Source organism: Asterias rubens, chromosome 10, assembly GCF_902459465.1.
Source record: "Asterias rubens chromosome 10, eAstRub1.3, whole genome shotgun sequence".
NCBI classification, from domain to species: domain Eukaryota; kingdom Metazoa; phylum Echinodermata; class Asteroidea; order Forcipulatida; family Asteriidae; genus Asterias; species Asterias rubens.
In genome coordinates, this window is record NC_047071.1 from 18,379,784 (window position 1) to 18,405,786 (window position 26,003).

Consider the following 26,003-nt stretch of genomic DNA (forward strand, 5'->3'; position numbering starts at 1 on the left):
CAGAGGAAACCTGTAGACAAGGGGTTCTTGCAATGAACCAGAAACGCTCTTCCCCAATATAGACTTGTGGACAAGTCGTTATGTCTGTCGCGGTGATAGCGTTCCGGACTTTGGAACACTAGGTGGCAGCAGAGTTACCAGGTAAAGTTTAATTGTGTCTGTAGTTCTGAGCATGTGCACATTACATAGAACAATGCATTTTACGTGGTAAAGCGTGGTTGTTACTTTCTGTGACTGCAAATGTGATACAAATTTTGACACCACAAATTCGCAATGAATAATTCACATCAGTTGACTTGTGCTGATCTCCTGTGAAACATTCGCTGCGAAAACAGCACTGCGACATCTAACTCGCTTTGCATTCGCAGGAAGGAAGTATGAACCGGGCTTTAGTCTGCTGCCACCAAGCGTTATACAAAAGTCCTCCATAGTAGTATCTGATGTTTCCATTTTTTTTAGGCGAACATAACTTTTCAGATAGTAAGGCAGACTATAGGAACCTTGCTCTAGTGCACTTTTAACACCGCTTGACAAATCTTACTGAAGGACAACCTATCAACAGTGTATGATATCGCTTCACGCTTATTAGGCTATCTTCACTTTTTAGATTCTAAATCAGACTATGTAGGAATATTGCTCCAATGCACTTTGACTTCTTAACAAATACTATTGAAGGACAACCAATCAATAGTATCTGATACCGTTTCATGCTTATTAGGCTATCTTCACTTTAGGTAATCAAACTAGAAACCTTGCTCTAGTTCACTTTTGACAGCTAAATAATTAATGTTTTACTTTGTGCATTGTACAAAATGTCATACGCCCCTACAATGTTATCAGAAGGAATAGAAGAACTGGCTAGGAGTCGAATGCCAGAACATCAAAGGAACTCTACTTTTCATTGGAGGATTAGCATTTCATTTTTTAATAAGGGAATCAATGTGTGGTGAAGAGGTTTTCAATTAGTGGTTTAATCCCAACGAGGCCTGGTTCTTGATAATTTTACCGAGATGAAGGGTTAAAACCGATTCAACACACTTTGATTCCCATTCATAAATACCTTTTCAGTCAAAAACATCAACACTTTTTGGTCAAAAAGTAAAATAAATGCAAAAATTATAATTGTTCAATGATTTCTTTCAACACAACACCCCTCCAGCTATGAAATGGTAAAGCCCTCCGCCACCCTCGGGTAAACAACTCCTGATAAGGGAATGCTGTGCACGTCGCATGTATCGCGTGAGTGGCACAACTGTTTCAGCCGTTGCTCTCGACCAATAGGAATAAAGAAACTGTCTTATAAGAACAGGTGCAAGCTCGCGTGTCACGCCCATGTTTCAACACTTTTCACTGTTCATAAACAAAGGTTTATACACACCCACGTGACGCGCTCTCCACCAATAGGAATAGCGAAACTGTCTGAGGTATTTATGAATGAGAAATTAAGGTTGGGAAACAATGGGATAAAAACAGTACAACAGTATAGACCTTTATCACACTGTCACCATCTTGGTCATGTTCCCTGTTTCCATAACAGTAATGAATGCTAACATTCATTGCGTAAACATGGCACCAGAATATTATTTCCTCCAGCCTCAGTTTGGTTACAATGAGTTGGAATGGATTAAAATCAAGATGGCCACACCGTGATAAAGGTCTATTCAATGAGATCTGGGCCCAATTTCATAGAGCTGCTAAGCACACAAATTTGCTTAGCATGACATTTCTTCCTTGATAAAAACAGGTTTACTAACCAAATTGTAATTTGTTGCGTATTGCTTTTTACTGGTATTCAGCCGTTATTGGCTCATCCTGAAAATCATGTGGAAATAATTATGGTTGATAATCCTGTTTTTATCGAGACAGAAATTTCATGCTAAGCAAACTTTTGTGCTTAGCAACGCTATGAAATTGGGCCCTGGTCTCAGTGGATACAGTGATTGAAAACTAATAGCAATGTCATATGCAACTGTTGGGTACAGTCTCTCATCAGGCTGAAACAAATCGTGATCTTCTCAAGTGCGTTGTGTGTGGTGCATATTTATATGGAATGCTGGTGCAAGTCTGATTCTCTTGCCCTTTACTCTGTAGTCTAGGCTCAAGACATCAATCATCACTAGTGTATGTACGCTTGTTATATTTCGTAATAGAGCGCCCTCTTATGGCATGATTTAACCAACTTGATCTGCTCACACTAACGTCTTGGGAATCCTACAGCAAGGTTGACTTTTTCTTTCAGTAGGATTTGAAAGTTTGCATGGTGGGGTATACATGTAACTAGGTGAGGTTTGTGGTAGTACCATGTGCAAAATCTTTTTTTGAGTTGGTTCTTTTCAGAATCAACACTGCTCAAAAGAGATTTATACATGGTGCTATCGCCACCCTCACTTTGCCTTTGTTTGTCTTCTCCCCAGCTTTTTCTCAAGAACCAATCAGTGCTCAACCACAGTCAGTGATTGCTTGCTGATTTGATCCTGAGGAAAGTTTTGGGAGAAGACAAAGAAAACTTTACCACATTGTTGTACAACAAGAGACCCCACTATCGACCACTGACGTCTCGAGCCAAGACTATTATTACCACATTCACTCTACTAAAGATGGGTTCAGGGCCACTCTGCAGAACCGGCCCTGTACAGCTTCTTGTAAGGCAGAATCAAACTGATTGAGTGAGAAGGCTGGACCCACTAGTTGCTCAAAGGGATACTTGTTGGCTGTCCTGGACATGAAGGCCACAGCCTCGTCCAAATGGTTATCAGCGTAGTTGTGGATACCTGCAAAAAGATAAATATAAAAACACGGGTTGCTTGTGAATTGTCTCTTGTGAAATGGCCCCAGGATTCACTATTCTATTTCAAGGCATTAAACAAAAAACCTTTTATGGAGACATTTAAAGCTGAACCAAACGACCGGTGCCTCCATAAGCCTTTTTGAGATTTGGCAGACAACACTATAGGATTGCACTGTTTGGTGTGGGTGTATACAGTACAGAATTTACCCAAACTTAGTAGCGTCAAAGTATCGCGACCGCCATATCTCAAAATGGCTTAATGCCCAAATCCAATAAAAAAAAAAAAAAATGGCGCCTGTGTGCAGTGGTTTTTTTTACCTCTCCATCGTCATCTGCCTAACTGCAGTTCGTTTAGTACCTGCTACACAATTGAAGGTGAGGTTTGAAAGCCTTGACATTATAGAAATCGTAGGACATTTGATGGTGCAATCTAAGGGATTTTTCAGCTTTAATGGACTGGATTCTGTGTACTCTTGCAGTATTTTCAATGGTCAAGATTTCAACGTATCGGGCAGCCATGTAAACGCCAGTCGTTTGCATGCACAAGGTAACAATACATTTCACGCAACCCTGCTCTGTGTTCTTTTGACATGCGGTGATGTGGAACTGAACCCGGGCCCAGTGTATAGGTATCCATGTGGTACATGCGAAAAACCTGTAAAATCGAACCAAATGGGCTTACTGTGTAGCGGTTGTTCTGGTTTCACATAAAATGTCAGGATGTTCTACCAACTAAATATGCTCGCCTGTTCGACTTACCCGACGAACCCTGGATTTGTTTGACATGTGCCTTGCCCCAGTTATCGGACTCATATTTTAACTCTACATTGAGTGATGGTAGTGTCGTCGATCCTGATTCTACTTCGTCGCCATTAACAGGTATATTTGATAACACTGCAACTAAAGCGATATTCGGTGCCAATATTAATGCTAGGAGTGTGAAAAATAAAATCCCTGAACTTCAAGCGGTTGTGCATTCTATGAACTTGTCACTTGTGGCTATTACTGAAACATGGCTGGATTCATCTATACCGGACTCAATGCTTTTCGACAGCCATATTGTCTTTAGAAAAGACAGAAGTCGGCGTGGTGGAGGTGTTTTGGTCGCTATATCTGACTCTCTAAAACCAACATCTGTTGATGTGAAAGATTTGCCTCCTAATATTGAAATCGTTTTTGCAGAATTCGTCCTTAATTCTGAAAGATGGTTATGTGGTGCGTACTACAGGCCTCCATCGGACGATTGATTTGATATTTACATCACGTCCAGATCATGTATGTGATGTTAAAGTGGAGCCCGGGCTCTCTACATCCGACCATAACTTGGTTTCTTTCAGAATTCGCGGGTCGCCTGGAAAATTAACACGTCGTGTAAGGGAAATCTGCCAGTACCACAAAACGGACCTTGTTCATTTCCAGACTTTGCTAGCTGCAGTTCCTTGGGGAGTGATTGACTACAACGACATTAACGATGCTTGGGATACGTTCAGTGATTTCTTCCTCAAGGAGTGTGTTCCTGTCCGAAAAGGTAGCAAGAGAGCTAAGCCCTGGATCACCGAAGAACTAACTTCATCGGCTCATCCTTGAGAAGCGAAGGTTGTTTAAACGAGCTTGTGTAAGTGGAACTGAGACAGCTTGGAAACAATTTAAACTTGCCAGGAACAAAGTACGCAATCTCTCCAAAAGGGCGTACAGTGACTTCGTAACTGATTTGTTTAAGAAAAGAGATAATCGGAAAACTTTCTGGTCTTTTGTGAAGTCCAAACGCAAATCTTCTCAATCTACCGATTCTTACTTCATCAATGGTGAAAATATAAGTGACCCATCTCGGATTGCAAATGAGTTTAACTCTCTTTTTGCCAGTTTTTTCTCCGGATCCACCAACCAGGACCGTGTCACTTCTCCCACGTTGGAATTTCCCCCGTTGGAATGTTTTTCCATCACTTCAACTCAAGTTTCGTCTGAGATTCGGAATCTTTCCGCACACAAAGCAAATGGACCTGATGGTGTTAGCGCCTAAATGTTTAAACTTGCTGCTCCAGCCATTGTTCCTGTTCTCACAACTTTTTACAACCATACTCTTGCTTCAGGTTGTCTTCCAAGTGCGTGGAAACGTGCTAATGTAGTGCCCGTCTTCAAAAAAGGAGAAAAGAGCAACTTGATCAATTACAGACCCGTTTCTTTGACTCCAATAATCTGCAAGCTTTTAGAAAAAATCTTGTGTCGTCAAATTCTCGACCACTGTCAAAACAACGGACTTGTAGCTGACCAGCAACATGGGTTCATTCCTGGGAGGTCTTGTTCTACAGCATTGGTGTCAGCTAGTTCTCAATGGCTTCAATCTTTGGACGCACAGGTACCTGCAGTGGATGTAATCTCCTTAGATTTCAGTCTTGCGTTTGACACTATAAGCCACAATCCAACTTTGCTACAACATAAAGGGTGCTGCTCTTGACTGGATTGAGTCGTTTGTAACAAACCGCCTGCAACGAGTTGTCTACAAAGGCTTTACTTCAGACTGGCTACCGGTCGGTTCAGGAGTGCCACAGGGCTCTATACTTGGCCCCCTGCTCTTTGTTTTGTACGCGAACGATCTTCAACTTCAACTTTCTTCAAACCTTGTACAGTACGCAGATGACACATTTTTGTTCAAAAATGTTACAACTGACGCGCCGGATTCTCTACTTCAGAAGGACCTAAACACCATAGTTGACTGGGCTAAATTGAACTGTTTGCGCTTAAATGCTGACAAGTGCAAATCGATACGGTTGACATGGCGACGTATGAGCAAACCAGTATACAATCTTGGAAACTCCTCCCTGGAATGTGTGGACTCCATCAAGCTTCTAGGCTGTATATTCAAGAGTAACTTATCTTGGGATCTTCAAGTACAGGCTGTTACTTCAAAATGTAATAGACTGATTGGTTTGATTCTCCTCATCTCTGGCAACTGTCCTTCGTGCGTATCGCTCCATTTGTTTAAGACTCTTGTCCAGCCAATCTTGGACTACTGCTCACCCGTCTGGTGGATTCACCGTAAAAAACACATCAATTCAATCGAATCGGTACAGCGCAGAGCCAGCAGGATGATACTTCGGCAAAAATATATGGAACAGCCTTATCAAGAACGACTGAAGACTCTGGGTCTTATGTTGCTGTCTGACAGAAGAACTTTTTTAAATATTTGCTTTATTGTAAAACTGTTGATGTCCACTTGGTATAGTTTTATGAATGACTTAACTAATCTGTCTAAAGTTAACTCACGTCACACAGAATTGCCCACTTTTCATCACCTAAAACCTAGGACGGATGCTTAGAAATTTTCTACCATTGTTTGCTTTCCTAAAATGTTCTCAGAGCTCACATTGGATACCAGGGATGTTTTGATTTTGGAGGGGTACAAGTCTTTTCGTATGAAGCTGAGGGGGGAATTTTAATATGTTAATAGTGCTAGTTGTTTTTATTGTTGTTTGCTTTAATATTTGTCTAAGGGGTCTTTGTACTTTTTGGGTGGTGTTTGGGGAGGCTCTCTGCTATCATTGTCCTCAGCCCAGTGGGTTTGGGATGAATCTGTGAGGGTGCACTCTGTGCCAATTTTATTTTGGGTTTTTGAGGGTTTTTAGTCCATTCTATGTTTTTTAATTTTTTATTGTTGTCCTGTCCTCTTATCGCTGCGGTGTTTTGTTGTGGGTGTAGTTTTATGTCGCTGCGGTGTTTTGTTGTGGGTGTAGTTTTATGTTTTCAATAGTCTGGTTTTGCTTGTGTTTTAATGTTTTCTTTTGTGTGATTTTTAAATGTTTCAGTGCAATCACCTTTTTATATTGTATAATTATATTTTTATCGTTGGCAGGGGTCTGGTTTTACACATCTTTTGATGACAGTTTTATACTTTTGTTTTAACCTTGACAGCCCCTGTACAACTTGTAACTATTGTGTATGTCTAAAGAATTAAAATAAATAAAATAAAATAAATAACACTTTGTGGCCTAGCGTTCAAGAGCATTATAGACGGTGTGGGTGTGTGGGGTGTATACAGTACAGAATTTACCCAAACTTAGTAGTGTCAAAGTATCGCGATCCGCCATAACTCAAAATGGCTTAATGCCCCAATCCAACAAAACCACTTCAGGGCCTAGCGTTCTAGAGCATTAGACGGTGTGGATGTGGGTGTATACCATGTATACAGTACAGAATTTACCCGAACTTAGTAGTGTCAAAGTATCGTGTCCGCCATATCTCAAAATGGTTTATTACCCCACTCCTACAAATACCCTTCGTGGCCTAGCGTTCAAGAGCAGTATAGACCCAAAGCTCTGGTGTCTCTGGTCAGCAGAGTGTGAGTTCGAGTCCCAGTCATGACACACTTAACCATGGTGCTTCATCCTTCGGATTGGACGTAAAGTCAATGGTCTTAGTTGTGTAATGAATGTAAAGCCGTTGGTCTTATAGTTGTGTAACAAACATTAAAGAACCCAGTGCATTTATCGAAAAGAGAAGATGCTCGTGGTTTGATCAGTATTATTGCGCCACAGGAATAGGTTTCATACCTCACAACATAGCTCCACATATTTAGCAGGAAACAAAAACCTAATTACTTTGCCACGCCCCTTAGGAGCATGACAAAGCGCTATATTATATATATTACTCCAATCTTCAAAAAGAGGAACAACGATCCCGAGAGTCTTGCAAGTTATAGACCTATCAACAATTTGCCATTTCTCGCAAAAATCCTCGAGAAAGTTGTGGCACATCAACTCTCACACCACATGTCACAAAACCATCTGGATGAACCTTATCAGTCTGCTTATCGCAAATTTCACGGGACCGAGACTGCTCTTACACGCATACAGAACGACATCCTACTCAGCATGGACCAAGGGAAAGTTGCTATACTCGTTTTGTTGGATCTCAGTGCAGCTTTTGACGCTCTCGACCATCAAATCTTGCTGGAGAGACTACAGTCGCACGTCGGTGTGTCGTCGGATACGGCTTGTTGGTTCAAATCGTATCTCGCTGGCCGAACTCAAACTGTGAACATTATAACCGACTCGGAAACAGGTTCATCATCTTACCCTTTAAGGTACGGAGTCCCACAGGGGTCGGTATTGGGGCCCCTCCTGTTTAACATTTACATGCTACCCATTGGTCAAGTCATTCGCAATCATGGTTTGACCTGTCACTTCTACGCAGATGATACTGTCCTGTATGTATCAGCTTCACCAACTTCAGATGGTGTAACAATGTGCACTTCACTTATTGAGAGATGTTGCACTGACATCAAACGTTGGATGAACTCAAACTACATGAAACTCAACACTAACAAGACCGAGCTGCTTGTTATAGGTACACCTGGACATTTAAATAAAGTTCCTGCCTTCAACGTAAACATTGGAGATGACTGTGTAGAAGTTTCAAAACAAATCAAGAATCTAGGGGTTGTATTTGACCGTAACATGAAAATGCAAACTCATATTCGTGAAGTAGCTCGTAATGCCATGTACCATCTACATAACATCAGTAAAATTAAACAATATCTGACTTACTCGGTTACTGAACAGGTTATTACATCTCTAGTTATGTCCAGGGTTGATTATTGTAATGCTCTGCTTGCAGGTCTTCCTCAATCTACGATTGCACCTCTACAACGTGTCCAAAATTGTGCAGCTAGAATTCTTACAGGTACTAGAAAATTTGATCATATTACCCCTGTTCTCATGAAATTGCACTGGCTTCCGGTAAAGTATCGTATTATTTATAAAATTTGTCTGCTAGTTTTTAAATGTATAAACAGTCTAGCTCCAGGCTATCTTTGTGAACTATTGCTTACGGTTAACTCAACTTCACGTAGGACCACACGTTCATCCTCAGATAAAACTAGATTGCAACCTGTGAACACTAGATTATGTACTTACGGTGACAGAGCTTTCTCTGCAATAGCACCTCGTCTGTGGAACCAGCTAAATGTTTGTCTCAGGGAGGAAAACTCCCTCTGTAGCTTTAAATCTGGGCTTAAGACACATCTTTTTAGGGAAGCATTTTTAACTTAAAGTATTTTTCTATGTTCTTACTGCCCTGCTGCTTCATATTATTGTTGCGTTTTTTTTTTTTTTTTTTTTTGTTTTTTTTTTATTATCATAATTATTGTTTGTGTTTTTTACTGGGTCAAACAATTTCGGTGGCTTTTACTCAATGTGTTTAATTGATTATATTCATCTTTTTACTTGTACATGTATCTTTATTGTTTTATGATCATACTTTATGGATTTTATTTTTGGATCTTTTAATTATTTAGTTTTTGTGGTTAAAATGTTTTGTTGTTGTAAAGCGCCTGGGAGCATTTTTTATGGATTTGGCACTATATAAATGTTTATTATTATTATTAATATTATTAAGAACCTTGTGTTATTCATTACCTTTAATTGTAAGGCACTTTCTGATGATGCTTTCTGCAGTCACATTAAGGTGTGAATCTGGATGCACAAGGCCTACTAAGATGTAAGAACCTCCAGGCTTCAAAAGTTTCATCCCGATATCAAAAGCTGCACTCACGCCACACACCTGGAACAAACCAAATACAACATAATGTAAGAAAGATAGGGGGTCAGAAGTACATATTCTATTATTCTGATACCAGCTCAGCTGTCTTGGTAGGATTTGAACCCACAAGCTTGTGATTGCAAGTCTTGCAGTCTAGCCACTGGACCACAGGCTAACCAACACCACTTCAAATTTGATGTACATGTACAAAGACTTTTATCATAAAAAGCTATTATCATGACTGATTGCCACTTCTGTCAAAAACCTTGAGAATGGCATCAAGTTTTCAGGGGGAGGGGGGGGGGGGTGCAAGGCCTACTTCATCTCCTGACATGAAACACCATTGTCAGGTTTTGTATGGATGGATTCATAATATTGCTAAATGAATACCGACATATGGTTTCAGAATTATGCTTTTCAATGCCAGATGATAATACGATCTGAAGATATCCCCTCTCTCAGTTTATTTGAAGCTTGAAAATTGCGACTGTATCGTCTCCAACTCCAAAGGGACATGAAAGGAGATACAGTGGCGAGTAAGCTCTTACATGTAACTCTGTAATTTCCATTAGCTGGTGTGTGATGAATCGTGACCGCCGGCGTAATTGAGCAAATTTAAAATGTTACATCGACATGTCCAAACCTCATTAGCTACATAAAACATGACTGATCGTGTATAAAGGTCAAACTTGTGTTGAAGGCAGGTGTTTTTTTTCTTTTTGTGTGATATATAAAACTGAGATAATTAAAAAACGTGTATTTACAAAATTTAATTGATTAGCGGACTTGAAATTGGTAGCAGCATGACCTACATGTATCAAGAATAATGCTAATTACCATATAGCATTTTTCAGCTAGCAAACAACATAGTTAAACAACAAAGTTCACTTTTCAGAGGAAGAAAACACCACATTATTTCAATTAGACCTTGACTGGTCCTTGTATTTGTTGTACTCGTTCTCACCGGGATTTTCTGGGCCCAAATTTGCGAATGTTTGAATTGGCCGCTGAATTGAAACAAGGTCTTCATAGACCAGTATGTTCACTTGGTGTATCCCAACATGCCCTGGAAACAAGGTCTTCAGAATGTTCTCCTTCAGAACATGGCGTTTATCGTGGTTTTCAAGTCCTACCACGGAGTCTGGATGAGTCTATATATGGTTTTCTCTTGATTATTTTTCTGAAACATTTGCAATGTAACTGGAATTTCTGCGTATCATCACGCAAATCGCACGATCTGTTACCTATCATGCGAGAACCCTTGTCCACCTTAGAGAACAGTACACAATTCGTATCTACCAACATTTCTGTGACAGATCTGTACTTCTAGTTAGTGATTGGAATATCCATTATTATTATTTATATCAGGCTTCCAGAGGCAAAGATATATCAGCGTATTGAATGCTTTCGTAAAAAGTACCCAGATGACAGCAATATTGTGTCAGTAAATGTTCCCGGATGGAGCAATACTGCTTCAATATTGCTCCATCCGGTCATTTTAACAAGTTTAGTTGGTTCCCATATAGTCAAGAGCGCGCTCACACTGCTGTCAACCAGTGAACCAAGCTGCACATATAATTAACAACAATGGCTGCTTCTACAAGCGGCGCGAGATTCGCTTCGGTTTCCGATGAGGATTTTGAAGAACTTTTAAAGAACAAAGACGCAGAAAATACCTTGAAAGCAAAACAAGCACTACATGTTCTGAGAGCTTTTACCTGACGGGAAAAAAAATCTTCCAACGAATTCCAACGAGTTTTGAAACTTGGATGTTGTGTCAGAAAAAAACATAATAACATTGAATTTGAAAATCTGGAATCAGGTGAGCCAAAATAGTGCTGCTTTGGTCATGGAGGTAGTGCTTTGATCAAGTCCTCAGCCTGGTATAAATAATAATAATATTGGATGGCTTTTTTTCGGGGGATACAAGAATATATTGCACTCGCTATGACAATATTGCACTCGTCTTCTACTTGTGTACAATATTGTCATAGCTCCTGCAATATATTCTTGTATCCCCCTCAAAGCCATCCAATATTACATAATTATTAGTCATACCTCAATGACGATATCAATCTCATTATCCTGTAGCACGTCTCTCTCTTTTCCTAAAAGGTCAAAAAACAAAATGAGAAAAATTTAGATGATTTTTTTATTCGAGTATTGTGACCATGAACAGAGCCATTTAACCAGAAAAGAATATGCAGCAACGAGCGCAAGTAAACAATTTAGCCATCAGAGTCAAGAATGTCAGCATCAGAATATGGACTAATAATGGAAGCCTTGGATCTAACAAAGCATTGTAAGCGCTTGTATGCGACAGGTTGACGTATTAGTCCTTTGAACATTTCATTTGCAGTAGACTCGTTACGGAGCCCCCCCCCCCCCCAAGGTTTCCATTCCGCTCATTGTGAGTTTCCTCATTAGTCTGCTTCAGAGCTACTGAATTTCAACTGATTACGAATAAACAGAGTAAGCTTTTCACTGATGGGAGTCCTGTACATATTATGAATTTTTTCTTACACAAAAGTCGGTAATTATATTTTGAGTAATACAATATTTTGTGACAGACAAACATGTTGGTGACTTTTACTTCCCAGTTCTTAAAATATCTTCAAACTGACTTGTTTGTATTTATATGTTTCCCCTGTGGGTTTCATTTGTTTTGTTGTAGGGCTTTGTTACCGCTGGAAAAGGTAAAATAACAATATGGAACAAGAAGGCTTGCAGAGTGTTAAGTTTTTCTGAAATGCTTTGGACTTTACAGGAATTTTTTTTAAATTAAGGCCTGATTTCAAAGAGCTGCTAAAACAGAGAAAGCAAAAAAAAAAAAATATTTCTTCTTAAAATAAAAAAAGGTCTACCAGTCAAAATACTATGTCATTTGTACCATTTATGACTGGTTTCCTGCTTTTTCACTCAGCAGAAATTTTGTGAGCAATATTTTGGAGGGACTGGGGAATGAATTTACAAGTATTTTGAGTCAGATGTTTTTGCGATACAGATATCTCCTCTCTGGTTATTTGTTGTGCGTATCGGAGACTTAAAACAAAACAAACGTGACCAATCAAGACTATAGACCTTTATCACACTGTCACCATCTTGGTCATGTTCCCTGTTTCACATAACAGTAATGAATGCTAACATTCATTGCGCAAACATGACACCAGACTATTATTTCGTCCAGCCTCAGTTTGGTTACAATGAGTTGAAATGGAATAAAATCAAGATGGCCACACCTTGATAAAGGTCTAGGGTCTGGGTTGATTCAAATAAAATGTCAACATACCTGTAGGAATAGCTATCCCACCGAATAACGAGACCAACTTGAGTCTGTTGAGATTCAAATCAGAGCAGTATATCTTACCAAATCCAGCGTCATGAAGTAAGGCACAACCATACATCCCCAGTAATCCAGCACCCTGTTGTCAATATCAAAGAGCAAATTAGTAATTTATGTACAATATTCATGAATCGTGAAGTAGCGTATACATCCTTCATTGCTTTATTGTTAGGGATCTGTTCTACATGAACGGATACTCCAAACCTCAGTGACAAACAAAATAATGTGATATTTTGTAATAGCGCCCTGAGCACTTTTGTGGATATGTTTGCACTTTATAAAACTTTGTTATTATTATCATTATTATTATTATATGACTCATCACCTACCTAATGCAGTCTGTGCTGTAGTTTTATCAAAACAGAAAGTCTAGTAACACCAAACACTAAAAGCAAATGTGTCTGGTGCATCCAATCATTTCTACATTTAGACACATGACACAAGAAACAGAGTCTCAACAACGTCAGCCCACTGACTACAGTTAGATTCTCAAAATCTAATAAAGATCCCCACTATATAAACACAGCAAAGGGTGCTGCGGCTACTTGTCGCCATCTAAATCACGTTAAATGCGTGGTTCGTTTTCAATATTGCTTGTTTTGCCAAGTGTGCTTTTGCTTCATTATGCAAAAAATGTTTCTGACTTGATGTTCACTGTCTACTGACATAACACATAGAAAAAAAGGCAATAACAAATGTGATAGCCAAAACCTCACATTGAATGATTGAATGGTAAACCTTTGAGACGCTGGCATCAGACGTAACGGTCCCTTTTTGGTGGCTTTAGCGCACACATGCTCAGCATTGCGAGCAAAGGTATGAGCACACGGGTGAAAAAGGGTTGCCAAAAATCTCATTGCAGATGATACATTGGGTCTATAGGTGTTTGGGCACCCGAAAAAATAAAGAAAAAATGTAATGTACCGTTTATAGCATAAATTCTTCACAATGAGGCTGACTGTGGTATTGAAACCAACGATGCACAATCCAGAAGCAGCTAAAATCACAGAACCTTGAGGAAACCTATAAACATGGACACTTGTTTTTCTATACTCCTCACCAATATCCATTCTAAGCACTTACATGTATATAGTCTGTGAGAACTACTCATCCTAGTATATAAAGACCTTTTTAAAACATCCCGTCTGAAGGACATTTCCATTAACAGGTAGAGTGTCTGGGTCTAGGAAAATAAGTAAATGCTATCACTAGGACAGGCAAGTCTTTTAAAACCCATTATTCTGATTATTACAAATAAAACATGGTGAAGACTGTTCCAGCCACGCCATGTACTTTAAAAACTCATTTACCGTTTATCGGGAAAAGTGCAACTCACACGACTTGTAGCCCAAAAATAATTTGTTATATTCCACAAGAAAAGCATGACTCTAAAAGTGAACTTTTAAAGATAGGTTTGAATCAGCATGCAATGTTAGCATGTACCATGCTATAACAGAAAGTGTTATTTTCAAATGACATGCTAGTGTACGAATGCTTGGGGGCTATACTTAGAACCTATAGACAGTCCATGTTGCAAGGGGTGAGACTAAGAGTCACTGCTGACAGAAAAGTCTGAACTGGGATCCAGATCTTAGGAGGTGCATGTACATAATTGCTGTTTCAACCCGCTGAGTCCTTAGATCAAATTAAGTACAATTTTGTGATCAACAGTGTTGGGTCATGGAGACTCTAATTTTGTAGACAATTGTGCAATTTTTTTTATTTTGCTAAAAACTCCAAGGCCCAATTTTATAAAGCCTGTAAGACCCCAAAATCTGCTAAGCACAGGAAATTCTTGCTAAGCCCAAACAGGCCACCATTCATGATTTCTGAAGAATTCAGTCTGTGCATTCTCTGGTAACCATGGTAACTCAGCATATCCTAGTAAAGGCTTTTATTACATCTTCCTAGAAAATGGCGTACTGGCATCCATAACACCCTCCAAAACAAGAAAAACGGCCCGTTCTATTCCATTGTCCAATGTCTTAGAAAAGTGTTAGTATCATCTGGTTAGTAAGGAACACAAACACAGTCTACGCTCAGACATCTCATAACTCAGCACTTCATAACACATAAATTTATCCAACCAATTCTCAACAAAGAGAAAAAAAAACAAAAAAACAGCAAATCATAATTCAAGGTTATTTCTATTCACTGTTCAAATACAGACAGGAACCGCACAAGATTGTTAGTATTGAAATCGGAAACCCAATTTAATCCGATGCTATTATTATACCTTCGGATCCACTGAGTGTATCGCTTGAATGGCTGCACGAAATGATATGAGAAGTGAATATAACGAACATGATTAAATGGCAATCTGACTTGAATTGTGACGACTTGGAAATTAGCAGAACAGATATCAAAGGGGGGTGGGGTGGAGGGGAGGCCTTTACAGCTCGCATAATTTTGAATGAATTATCTGCTGTACATGTAATTATTGTTTGAAGCTTTGCATGGTGTGGAGAAATAAGTAGAAACTATAAATAACTAGTAAACTTGCGGGTACAACCATGTGTAAATCTCTTAGGGCGAGTGTTGGCTCTGAAAAGAGCCGGTTGGGTCTCTTTGTTTCGAACAGTATACTCGTTTTGAAGAGTATAGTCTGCTCGTCTTCAGAAGAAGACGAGCAGAGTATACTGTTCGATGCGATGTTTTGAGCCAACTCATGCACTTGAAAAATAGATTGTGAAATCTTGTATATTAATTTCTTATTCACAGACGGAGTCATTGAAACTTAGTGGAGTAACCGGGTGGGGGGGGGGGGGGGGGGGGGGGGGGGGGGCGGTAGGTGGGAGGATGAGCCCAGGAGCTGTGTCGTCATAATCAAAGCTGGCCTGTGCTGTACATGGAATTATGAACACTCATCCCATCAGTTAATGCTGCGACTTGGTGAGAGCTTTCATAATTCCATGTACATGATGCAGGCCTTCAGCCATAGACCTGCAAGTAGTTCATTATGACACAAACCCCCTTTAATGTTTATCAAAGGAGAGGCACCAAACCAACAAACCTTTTGTGTCTGTGACCCACACTAGCTGTAAAAGTGTAAGATCCAGCATAATTCGTTTCACTTTACTTACAGATTGAGTGGTCCAGTAATGGCATAAGTCTGTGTAATGTATACTGTTCCCCCCTATAATTACCTGTATGAGTACACTCCTCTTCGAGGGCCTCTTATGCTCAAAGCTTCCCACTGCATTCACCATTGTTGCTAAGGCACAGTTGATGGGGGCAGCCATTTTGTCAGTCACATGATCTGGTAGTTTCACGATGCGCGTTCCTTTGTGTAGAATGATATGAGAGGAGTAGGTCCCACTCAGCCCTGAGCGAACGTGTAGAGATGAATGACCATACTGGAAAGTAAGAAACGAAACAACAGAACTTTATCTTTCAGTGACACTCTATAAAACTATTAACAAAATGTGTCTTAATGGGCTATACTTCTCAACAGGTCATTTGTCATAAGCAACCCCGCTCGATGTTCTTGCCAAAAAGACACCCACTGTAAAATATGGGAGTCATTGGTTCAAATAACCCGAGATATAGCCTCCTTTTTTGTCCCCACACCGGAACATAGCATTCAGTAAAACACAGCTGTTATCAGACATCAGTGTAAAGGATTATAAAACCACATTTGACGAAAATAGTATAAAATCCAACAATTGTGTAGTAGGGGATAGTTCCCTTATCAAATGACTGTGGCTGCAAGGAACAGTCGACTCTTGCAGGGAATGGGCCAAACTACCTCCTTATAATAGGAACATCGTTATAATAGGACCGCAAAACCTTGAAGTAGAAAATGAGATTTGGGACTTCAGAGTGTGTAGGCTACTCTTTATAAGGAAAACCTCTCTATAACCAGTGCTCTTTATAATGGGAGTCGACTGTATAAAGTGATATTCAGTTTGGTTTTACCCATACATACATCAATGTGTGTTCGCTCTGTGTACTTATACTTAACCGAGTTCTGTGAAAAAAATCACTTACTCGGGTGGGATTCGAACCCACAACCTTTGTAGTTCTAGATCAGTGTCCTACCAACAATAGACCACAAAGATTGCGTGGTGGCTAGAGGCAGTTTGAATCCTGTTTTAGTAGCGGGTCATGCAAACGATTGTATAAAGTAAGTTTCATTCCAATCCTATTACACTGTACGATACAAGGTACAGCATTTTTTACACGACATCTGAAAGCAGAGGTCCAACACGAACAGAGTTAAAAGTCAGGAGATTTCTCCCTGCCCTGCATCCGTTCAGCTGAAAAGCGGAGCTAAAATTAATGGATAATTTGTGCACTTAGACTATCTGAGTAGACTCAATAGACGAGCCTTACTGCCTATTGTCTGTCATTGTAGATCTCAATGTACATTGAAGGTCAGGTTTGTCTAACCTAGAAAAGAGTTAATTGCATATTACTAGCTATCAGTAAAGCAAAATTTAATCAATGTGAGTGCATGTGGAGAAGTACAATGTTCATGTTGTTAGCTTTTTGAAATATTTTTTCGAACACAAATTTGTACTTACACTGTTGGTAATTACTCAAAATAATTATCAGCATAAAACCTTCCTTGGTAATGAGTAATGGGGAGAGGTTGATAGTACAAAGCATTGTGAGAAACGGCCTTCTCTGAAGTGACGTAGTTTACGAGAAAGACGTAATTTTCCACGAAATTGATTTTGAGACTTCAAGTTTAGAATTTGAGGTCTCGAAATCAACCATCTGAAAGCACACAACTTCGTGAGACAAGGGTGTTTTTTTATTTCATTCATATCTCGCAACTTCGACGACCAATTGAGCTCAAATTTTCACAGGTTTGTTATTTTATGCATGTTTAGATACACCAAGTGAGAAGACTGGTCTTTGACAATTACAAATAGTGTCCAGTGTCTTTAAGTTATTTATTTATTTATTTATTTATTTATTTATTTTTAGGGGGGGGGGGGGGTTTAAAAACTGGATTTGCGGTTTCGAATCGAGAAACCACAAGTGAGCTGCATGTACCATTGTACCGAGAGTGAGATCACTCATGTCTCCTCAGATTATTTTCCTTTTGTCCGAGCTTACAAGGAATTTTTCCAAACAATTTGCTCACAGCATCCATGGATGAGTTTCCAATTTATGAAACATTATTCTGTTCTTCCTCAAGGTTACAGCTGGATGTAAAAACACAATATGCTGATTAAGCGCTATACCTTGAAGATACTGTGGCATTTCTGATTCATTCCCTCTGCGCATCTCTCACACTCCCCGCAGCTGTCAATCACCGAGAACGTGACGCGGTCTCCAGCAAGCAGGTTGCTAGGGTTACAGCGCTCATTCAGGACTATTTCTGCAACTCCTTCATGTCCGAGAATGCTGGAAAATAAATGAAAAAGACAGATGAAATTAGATTACGGCTCCACTGACATAGTTTGTAAAAGCTATGCATTATACTCATTCCATGAAATACGTTAAGGTCAGGGTTGCAAATGTTCCGTTAATTCATTGTGCAAAACAAAGATTAATGGCAGTACGTTTCGACACTAGCAAAGTCTTTCTCGAAGGCTAAGTGACAACACAACTAACATGAACAGGTATGTAACATATCTGTACTAGCATGACTAGGGGAGCTGGAAGCAAAAGTGAATTTAGAACAACATATAAAAAAAAACTGAAAAAAACAAGACAAAATGTAAAAAGGGAGGTATGTAAGATCACCAAAGCAGAACCCCAACAGATCATTTAAAATTTACTCAAGTAGAATTTGAAACTTTGCATGGTGGAAATACGATATAGAAAGGTTTGCAGTAACACCATGTAATGACTATATAATGAGTTGGGGTGGTTCTGAAAAGAACCGTTGGCTTCAACTCGGCGTTTCGATCAGTATGCTCTGATCATCTTCTGGAAAAAGCTGGACTCTGATGCTGCATGCTGCTTTTAAGCAGTACTGTGGAGGTGGATTAGCTTGGTGATGCACGAAGGCGGGAAATAGAGGCGGGAAATTTACTCAGTTGCACCCCCTTAAGGTGATCCCTTGGTTACCACTTTCCAGGTTGTTTGGGTGTGATCCCTGGCTACACAGCAGTTAATTGTATCGCTTTTGAGTTCTGACTAGCACACCCAACAAAGATATTGACACTTATTGAGAGATCATGCCGGCATAGGGCTAGGTAGCTCAGTTGGCAGAGCGATGGCACGTTAATCTGGAAGTCCTTGGTTCAAATCCCACTCAAGTAAATTTGTCTTTGTTCAACCCCAATAATATTATTTCCATTATCTGTATCACAACCATTCTGTACAATTCTTACAATAATAAATGGACAACAACAGTTTTTCATTTGTCTTTGTTGCGATATTTTCTGTTTCTAAACTGTTTGTGTCAAGATTACCTGCACTTTACAATACATGGCAGTGAGATGCTTTAGTGATTACATAATTTGTCAATTTGTATAAGTGTGCACATAATTAGGGCAAAGACTAATCTGTTTGTACAAATATTTCAGTGAATCCATCTGCATCAACAGAAAAAGCATTTAGCTTTAATGAAGTCTTCAAGGTAAAAGAGAGAGATACATGCATTAGTAGAGAAAGCAAGAGCAAGAATTGGGGGGGGGGTGGAGGGGGGGGTGAGAGGCAGCGAGCTAATGTACAAACATGCATGAAATTCTCTTGAAGGCTGAGCATACAAAAGCAAATTAAAACAGATAAATATGTAAATAAAGCATGTCATATTTAAGCCATGATGTAGGCGACAGACAAACAACAACAGCCATTCTGAATAAACTAATGTAATAAACATAAACATTTCTCTAAAAATTGTTTTTCAGCCACCTATCCATCCTCCATCCCAATGTTTTATTGCATGCAAATAAATTTCAATAATTCAATAATTCAATAATAAAAGGGCAGAGATGAAACAAAATTAAAATAAAGCATACTATTTTTTTCTTCTAAAACTTAAAAGAAAGACAAACAGTGGCTATTCTTATACAAAACCAATGTTATAAAATTTCATATTTTTTTTCTCAAAAATTGTTTTTCGCCCACCCATCCATCCCAATTTGTTTCTGTATGACAATAATATTGACTGGCAGATCAATCACACTGCAGGCCTAACATTAAGACAAAGTGGTGCATCAAATGAAGCAGATATTTAAGATTAACTCCTGTGCCAAGCCCATGTCATTTCTCAATTAATGTGGTATGACTGAACTGACAGAAATAATAACAGTTTGAAACGAAACTTCAAGAGGGACAGGTGAACTTTCATTGATCAAGAGTCTGTTCATGTGAAAACAATCTGTGGTCATATTTTGTATAATGAGAGGAAGGAAGGGTATAACGAGCCCCCACAACAACAAAATAACAATACAAAATCAACAAAGAAATAAGTAAAAAAAGAAAAAAATCTAATAAACAAATGAATAGATAGACATTACCCGCCTAAAGTGTAAATAAAGTACATATTAAAAAAATAATTTATTATAATAACAGCAAATATAAATGTTTTATTACAAAAATGGTAATGGCAAAATAAGTGGTCTGTCCCGCCAACAGAGAACTAATTAGTTACTTATTACATAGGCCTATCTCTGCTGGCATCGGTAATGTTTTGACCTTTTCAGGAGACAGACGCCTCTAACCCAAAAATACACACCCCAAAGAAGCTTTAGGCCTACTAATTCACTTTCAAAGAGGAAACATTTGTGAGGATTTTTTGTTTACTGTCAGGGAGAATTTAATTTGTTTTCAATGTCAGAAAGCATACTGATAAACTCTCTTGCTTTCCAAAAATCAGCAAAACCAACTCTCTTACTTTGAGGCATAATGTTTGATGGTAATTTAAGACCTCAGGTTGAACTAACTCAATCAAGTCTTAGCTTTATGCAATCGGTATGGTACAGTAAGCCCCCAGGTGCACTCATTAGCTGTTAATGGCGTTAATTGCCGTTTAATGAAATTATTCCTGCTGTTAAAATCTCTTATCTTGTTTTTATAAATCTGCGTAGTTTAACGATCAATACGTCAAATGTATTATGTGAAATGAATGCAAGTTTTGCTACCTACATGTAATAAAACCTTGAATGACTTTCGGTGATTATAATTTTAAAATGTAAAAAAAATTAAAAAATGAAAAACAACATCTTAAAGGGAGAAGACTACAACAATTTCATTGAGTTGCACTTTTTTTTAAAGCCAAAATTGGGTCCACCTAAGTTTCATTGAAATGATTCTCACACTGCGCCACGCAAAACACTAGTACCCATTCCCCCCTCCCCCCAATTCATGCGCTGAACAAAGATGCAGAATAACCTCATAAAATGTACAGTCTTCTCTTCTTTTCAAGCTTTGCATCGTCTACAACAATTGAATTCTCAAATTCCTTCCTCATTATTGTACTCCAGGTCTCCTGGTCGCAATTACATTGTAGATTGCAGCGTCTTCAAACATTGTATTATTATCGCAGTCTCTCGCTGTTTGATGCGAGCGTGGAATATTGAACTCCATCATTTCAAATCATGCGGAACGTTTCGTTTGGGTCAAGTGTGTACAATTTGAGGGTGTATTGATTTGAATTACAATAAATCACAAAATTTTCGTTCCAACATTTCAAAAAGATGATTTTCACCTGCACTGCGCAAGACAATGCCCCCCCCCCCACACGCACCCCCTGAACAAGATGCAGTTAGTTAACCTCTTTTATGTAGTCTTCTCATCTTTATTATGTAGCTTTGCATCATCTACAATTGAATTCTCAATTTTCTTCCTTGTTATTGTACTCTAGGTCTCCTGGTCGCAATTAGATCGCAGCGTCTTCAAAACATTGTATTAATATTGACGTTATATGCACACGGTCTCTTTCTGTTAGAAGCGTGGAATATTAAACTCCATCGATTCAAATCATACGGAACATTTGATGCAGGTCAAGGGCTTACCATTTAAGGGCGTATTAAGTTTTTTTTTTATGAGCCTAGGAAACCTACACTGATGTGCAACGAGAGCAGGAAACAGATGCGGCCGTTCCCTGCAGCAGAAATCTATGTCAGTGTTTGTTCAAAGTGAAAGTAAACACATCTGTTAGGTTGATAATATTATCAATTTTTCTTTATCTGACTTGTTTTTTATCTGATACAAAAAATAAAAACTGTCGGCTTAATTTCAATCATAGAGGAAAAGGAATTTACAATGCTATACATTTATAAGCTATTGATTTTCGATTGACACTTCTTTTGCTTTTGTATTTAAGTCGTTAGGGGCTTAGCCACGACCCAGATCCAAACAAATGCGCATTGTACAAGTAAGTGGGTATAAAATATTATACAAATATTGAGTGGCTCAGAGTGGAATGGAAGGAATATTATCGCAAGGTAAAATTTGGACTGTTCCATTTCACGAGGCAAAGCCGAGTGAAATGGACAGTCCAAATTTTACCGAGTGATAATATTCCTTCCAGTCCACGAATTAAAGCCACTCAATATTTGTTTTATATAGCTGACATATAGATCCTTCTCATTTGATGTGTTTTAAAAGTATAACATTATGAAAACATGACACTACTTTCAGGGCTCCAGTTAAGGGTGAAAACCACAGGACCACAGGGCTTGTACTTTTGTACGTATGTAGGTCATCACAATATTGACTAGACTAGAAGCCTGATTATTTCACAGAAATTTACAGTACCTGGCGAAGAGAGAGAATTTTCCACAATCTACACAGTTCAAAATGTATGTTAATGCAGGACTTATGGGATGCTTCTTGGCCTATGCAGAATTTACAAGGTAATCCTTTGTTCTCGGTGATGTGCAGGTGAGCAGAACAACATAAAATATGGAAATTTACTTGTAAGTCGTCTAGGGCCTATTCATGTAGCAATCCAAAGTCTGACTCTCCCGCTGTCAACTGTTTTTATTTGAACAAACACAAACAGAGAGCTTATTCCAATGCACAATGACGACAGAAAGGGGGGGGGGGGGACACACACCAAACTACATAATCCAGCATCAATAGTTTCAGCCTTTATTAAAAATTGCTAGGCCTTTTGCAATTTCACCTAACACATGTCAAATATCCAACCAGTGCAAGAGCAGAGCTGTCAGCAGCATTTTCACATTTAATACAATTTATTGGCAAAGCGTCAAGCAAAGGCTGATCCATCCACTGTACATTACACGCCATCCCTGTCTAGAAAAATGTAATAAAATTTAAGCCTTTGAAACCCCCCCATTTGCAATTTCCACACCAGCAGCCTATTGACAGATAATTTAATAACCACCGGAGCTAATGGAATCTCTAAGCCAACATTCCATGAAGGATGAAAAAGTTCCCTGCCAACTGATTCCCGACACAATCAACAACGCTTGCTTTTATCAAACATGCTTAACATATTAATCAATTGGTTAAATATCAGGTATGAAAACTCTCATAAAAAAACCTTATGGGTCAATACAACATTACAGCACTCCCAAACTCCTAATGTTGACACAGTAACTGTTGGAAAAAAAATTAATAATAATATGTTTTTAAATAAAAAAATATACTATGGCAATGCACTGCACAGAAGAGGGAGAGACTGTTTCTACATTCCGGGCAGGGCCGCAAATCTGCAGCTTATAGTTTGGTTTTTACCGTTATTTCGGTATTAGGATTAGATACTCAGGTAATTTCTTGAACTTTGTGGTACAAACCAACAGGCAAATCACTGGGATGGGATTCAAACACATGACCTTTGTGTTGCTACATCAAAATGTCTTACAACTATAGTTACTAGACCACCCAGCTACATGTAGCTAGAATAGAGGCAGTTTGAATTCTTAGCAGCGGGTACTGCACAGATTTAAACCTGTCACAGTGAAAGTGCTGGCACAGTTTTCCTATATTTGTCAAACTGCACAGCTAGACTTTGCAAGTTTAGTGTTTCTTTGATGAAATTTTGTTGGGCATCCGAGAAAACCAACAAGGAAATCAACCACTCCACAGGAAAAGATACTGGATAGGCAACGTTTCCAAAAGTTTCTACATCCTCTGTACACAGTGATTTGATTGCACTTTTAATTTCAATTTGTGTTACGCACTTTAACAGTTGCCGTGTACGTTTATTGATAAACATGTCTGTTGTTGTTAATCATATGTATGCATTGATAGTTAATCTGTGCATAACATCTGATTGACAGTTATCAATATGTGTTCGTACGTTTGCGAGAAGAGTGAGATTTTTGTATTCATGTGGGATGCGATCGCCGATGCTTCCGTGAATAATATGACGATCTGATCAACGCAGTACAACAACATTAGCATGACTGATAAATTATGATAACACGATCAAAATAAGAATGAACAAGTGAATACCATGTGTACTGGTATACTAATATACAGATGTCCAGCTTGAATTCTTTCATCTTCATACAGTATTTTATTTTTCTTAAAGCCATTATACACTTTTGGTACAGAAACAAAAATTAAAGTTCACAGATTCACAAACAATTTACAGGGTTTACAGAAGGTAATGGTGAAAGACTTCTCTTGAAATATTATTCCATGAAATGCTTTACTTTTTGAGAAAACATTAAAACAATATAAATTCTCGAATCGAGAATCACGGCGAAACGTGCGGAAACAAGGGTGGGTTTTTCCGTTATTTTCTCCCGACTCCGATGACCGATTGAGCCTAAATTTTCACATGTTTGTTATTTTATATATAAGTTGTGATACACGAAGTGTGGGCCTTGGACAATACTGTTTACCAAAAGTGTCCAATGGCTTTAATGAACAATTTAGTAATAATCCTCCTGAACAAAACCTGAGCCTGCACTTTTCTGTTGAAGTCCCACAACCACTAGCTCACTGTCAAGTCTGGCAACTTGCTTGAGCCATCTATCATTGTCTATCCATCTCAGCAGACTGAGTCATTTACTTGCAGTTATTGCGCACAAAATAATGAGAAAACTATCTAGCAAGCAGTTTAGCACTATTGTATTGTTGTAACTTGTATTGTAATAATAACAACACTTACACTTAGAATTCGAACTGCCTCTAATCTCGGTAGTCTAGTTGGTAAGACACTGCTCTAGAATTGCAAGGGGTGTGGGTTCGAATCCCACTTGAGTAACATGCCTGTGATATGGTTTCACAGAACTCGGGAAAGTACTGAGTATACAGTGCTAACACACATCGGTGTATGGGTAAAAACCCAAATTAAAATTCTTATCACCGATGCAAATTTAACATCTATTCAGATGTTAAATTTGCATCGGGGATAAAGAATATTAATTTTGGTTTTTACCCATACACCGATGTGTGTTAGCACTGTATACTCAGCCTGTGATATTTTTTTCACAGGACTCGGGAAAGTACTGAGTATACAGTGCTAACACACATCGGTGTATGGGTAAAAACCAAAATTAATATCTATTATAACGTTGCGGTACCTGCTGCCAAAACATAGGATTTGAACTGCCTCTAGCTACCGGGCAATCTCGGTAGTCTAGTTGGTAAGAGAAAACTAAGACACTGCTCTAGAGTAGAATTGCAAGGGTCGTGGGTTCGAATCCCACCCGAGTAATATGCCTGTGATATTTTTTCACAGGACTCAGGTCAGGAAAGTACTGAGTATACAGTGCTAACACACATCGGTGTATGGGTAAAAAAACAAAAATTAACACTTTCCCTGCCTGACAGTAAGCAATGTTAAGCATGGATGGAGATAGTGTGCTAAGTAGTGGCCATGTTATGTAATCAGGTATGCAATAACCATGTGCTGTGTGTGTACTGTACTTGCCCTACTATAAACACATGGTAAACGTTGACAGTGTAAAAAACAAACCATACACAGATTCAAATCAATACCTCGGTGTTGCTTCTTTCCTCTTCCCCTGCAAAGTATGAATATCTGAGCCGCATATTGTTGCCAGACGAATCCTGGCGAGGACTTGGCCCGGTCCGATCTCTGGGATAACTGAACTGTCAACGATGTATTGTGGGCATTTATTAGCGCCTAAAAATACAGCTCTTTTGCACATGCCGTTTGCCATGTTGACAAGTTCAGCTTCACCGCGGCGCTGCTAGCTGTTGTTATGCTGTGTGTAGAGTGTTGGTCCGTCTGTTCATCACTAGCACTGCATGCTGTGTGTGTGCTTGGTGAAAAGGCTATACGATCCTAATGCGGAAGTGTAGTGTGCATGCACACGATGAGTTTTGTTTACCTGAAACTAGTCTTGGCCCAAGACTATGATGCTTGATATTGGATAGTGTACTACGCGCGGTTTAATCACCAAAGCGCACCCGCCACGGTATGATTTAGTTAACTGGACGGCTTGAAATCTAGACTATACCAGCAATATTGTCTAGATTTCA

General features: G+C 39.0%; 1 protein-coding gene across 1 annotated transcript; it reads right to left on the minus strand.

The window, feature by feature from the left end:
- Positions 1-1,884: 1,884 nt before the first annotated feature.
- Positions 1,885-25,777, minus strand: LOC117296162 (L-threonine 3-dehydrogenase-like). Its single transcript, XM_033779045.1, has 7 exons — positions 25,497-25,777; positions 17,864-18,026; positions 15,815-16,024; positions 12,615-12,747; positions 11,384-11,433; positions 9,202-9,346; positions 1,885-2,771 (listed from the first exon to the last, which is right to left on the minus strand). The coding sequence occupies exons 1-7, from the start codon at positions 25,679-25,681 to the stop codon at positions 2,584-2,586; spliced, it is 1,074 nt and encodes a 357-aa protein (XP_033634936.1). The 5' UTR covers positions 25,682-25,777; the 3' UTR covers positions 1,885-2,583.
- Between the last annotated feature and the right edge of the window lie 226 nt (positions 25,778-26,003).